The sequence below is a fragment of the Aythya fuligula genome, chromosome 7, assembly GCF_009819795.1.
Source record: "Aythya fuligula isolate bAytFul2 chromosome 7, bAytFul2.pri, whole genome shotgun sequence".
Lineage (NCBI taxonomy): Eukaryota > Metazoa > Chordata > Aves > Anseriformes > Anatidae > Aythya > Aythya fuligula.
In genome coordinates this window covers 4,905,404-4,908,103 of record NC_045565.1, presented here as the reverse complement: position 1 = coordinate 4,908,103, position 2,700 = coordinate 4,905,404, and the positions used below count along the sequence as shown (strand labels likewise).

General features: G+C 75.6%; 1 protein-coding gene across 1 annotated transcript; it reads right to left on the bottom strand.

Annotated features, from left to right (window-relative positions):
- Window positions 1-1,012: 1,012 nt before the first annotated feature.
- Window positions 1,013-1,537, bottom strand: NEUROG3 (neurogenin 3). The gene has a single exon (XM_032191118.1). It carries the CDS (start codon window positions 1,535-1,537, stop codon window positions 1,013-1,015), a length of 525 nt encoding a protein of 174 aa, XP_032047009.1.
- Between the last annotated feature and the right edge of the window lie 1,163 nt (window positions 1,538-2,700).

Here is a 2,700-nt window from a genome sequence, read left to right as displayed (position 1 = left end):
TTTTTCCTTTTTTTTTTTGTAGGGGGGGACGCGCGCCGCTGTCTCCCGTACCCAAATTTCTTTTGTCCTACAAATTGCCTCAATTGCGGGGCTCTTCGCTGCCGGCGAACGGGCTCGGCGGCGGACAATTAGCATCACAACGGGCCCGCGGCCTCGCGGCCCGCTTTGTCTCCCCGGGAGGGGAGGGGGCCCGGCCGTAAATCTGCAGCTACAAATTGAGACCCCGGGAGCCCCCCGTCCCCGTCCCCCTGGGGGCTGCGCGGGAGGGGTTTCTCTCCCCACCTCCTGCGTTTCTAACCGCTCCGGCCTCCCCCCGAATAGGGGAGGCTGCTGTCGGGCCGGGCCAGCCCCGAAATGACCCCAGGGCGCTGAAAATCCGGCGGCGAGGGGGTCCCACGGCCCCGCGGGGAAAGGAGCGCAGGGGACGGCGCAAGATGCGCGGGTGGGTGGCGGGGGGCGCACGGCCGCGGGGTCCCCCTGCGCCGCCCCTGCCCCCGGACCCCAGCTCCGCGCAAGCCCCCGCAGAGCCCGGCGCAGCCTCCGCTGCGGGCTGCGCGCGATTTTGGAAGCGCTCCTCGGGAAAAGCAAACGAAAAACAAGCCAACGAACCCCAAATCGCCGCGTCGCGCAGGTCTGGCCGCGACACACTTTATTCCCCTCTCCTGCCGAATGAAAAAGAAGGCGCCCCCCTCTCCCTCCCCCCCGCCCCGGTACAAACAGCCGGACCACCGCTGCCAAAAATACTCTTATATACAAAATATATATTTGTTACGAACTATAATCAATAAATACCGATAGCGACAAATTAATATAATTTACCGTTTCCGAGTACAAAACCGTGATTTGGGGCCGCCTGCCCACCGCTCCCGGGCCGGGCCGAGCCGGGGGGCGCGGGGCTCCCGCGGGTGTCCCCCTCCCCGGTGCCCAGCGCGGAAAGTGCGCGGGGAGCCCCCTCCGACCGCGATTTGGGGCCGGGGCAGGGCAGGAGCGGGGGACAGCAGCTCCGGGGGGCTCAGAGGAAGGCGGGGAAGGCGGCGGGGGGCGCGGGGGCGGCGGGGCAGGGCGAGCCCCAGGGCCCGGGGGAGGCGGCGGGGGGCGGCGGCGGCGGGGGGGGCTCGGGCAGGCTCTGCTCGGCCAGGCGCAGGCTCTGCGTGAGCGCCCAGATGTAGTTGTGCGCGAAGCGGAGCGTCTCGATCTTGGTGAGCTTGGCGTCGTCGGGGAAGGTGGGCAGGACGCTGCGGAGCGCGTCCAGGGCGGAGTTGAGGTGGTGCATGCGGTTCCTCTCCCGGTCGTTGGCTTTCATCCGCCGGCTGCGCTTCTGCTTGCCCAGCAGCCCCTCGCTGCGCGCCTTCCCGCGGCCCCTCCGCGCCTTCCCCTTCCTGCGCGCCGGGGACGCGCCCCGGCTGCCCGCACCCGCACCCGCACCCGCACCCGCGGGGCCGCCGGCGGCCGGGGAGGGGGCGGCGGGGGCGGCGGCGGGGGGGCCGCCGAAATAGGGCTGCCCTTCGCCCGGGGGGCACTGGCTCTGCGGGGCCATCCTGCAAAGCCAAGCCCCGCGGTAAGGCTCGGGGGGAGCCGGCCCCGCGGCCCCCTCTGCGCGGCCCCGGCGGCGGCTTTACCTGCGCGCCCCGGGGGGAGGCTGCGGGGAAGGAGAGGGGCCTCGGTTCCCCTTCTCCCGTGCCGAGCCGAGCCGTGCCGAGCCGTCGAGCGCGGGCAGGACAGGTTGCGCGGCCGGCACACGACTGCCGTTAGGCCCCTATATATAGGGCCGGCAGACAATGGGGATTTCCCGGCCGGGCAGCGTGTGCGCCCCCCCGCCCGCACCCACCCCTTGGCACGCTTTTATCTTATCAGCCCGCCGGGAGCGTGCCGGGCCCGGCACCGCCCGCCGCCCCGAGCCGGGCCACGAGAGAGCCCCCGACAGCTCCAGGGCGATCCCGGCCCCTCGCCCCCTCTCCTCGCCCCCACCGCGCCGGGGCCGGCCCCGCGCCCCTCGCTGCCCTCCGGGCTCCGAGCGGCCGGGGGGAGGACTGGGGGGGCCTCTCTCCCGCCCCCCCCGCGCCGGCCCCTCGCTCCCCCCTGCGAAACGGGGGCCGCGTCCCGACGGGGAAGGGTCCCCCCCTGTTGCCCCCGGCAGCCGGCGCCCCTCCAGCCCTGCGCTCGGGCCGGGCCGGGCGGCCCCACGGCCGGGGCTCGGTGCGCAAAACGTGCCCGGGATTTTTGCGCACCGGCAGCGACGGGCGGCGGGGACCGGCCCGTGCCCGGCTCCCGTTGCCCCGGCGCAGGGCGGGGGGGCGCGGACGGCGAGGCCGGGGCCCCCCTGCGGAGCCCGGAGCCCCCGCTGGGGGCGGGCAGGGCCGGCGGGGGGGCGCAGCCCCGGCGGGGAGCGAGCCCCCCACTCCCTCCCCAAAGCAGCGCGGCGGCGCCCGCCGGGGGAACGGCGCCGCCGGGAGCGGCCGGGCCGGGCCGAGGAGGGGCTGAGGCGGCTCCCCCGGGCCGGGCCCCGCTCCCCGAGCCCCGGTGCTCGCCCCCCGACCCCCGGTCCCCGTTGCCCGGCCCCCGGCCCGGCGGTGCGCGGTGCCTCTCCGGGAGCGCGGCGCGGCGGCTCCGCTCCCCCCCGGGCGGCGGCGGCGGGCGGGGGAGAGGGGCCGGGGGGCGGAGGGGGGCGAAGGGGGGGGGAGACGACGGCGGCCCGGGCGC

Bases quoted from the DNA above. Each gene is read 5' to 3' on its own strand.
- NEUROG3 (XM_032191118.1), bottom strand. From the start codon at position 1,537: ATGGCCCCGCAGAGCCAGTGCCCCCCGGGCGAAGGGCAGCCCTATTTC.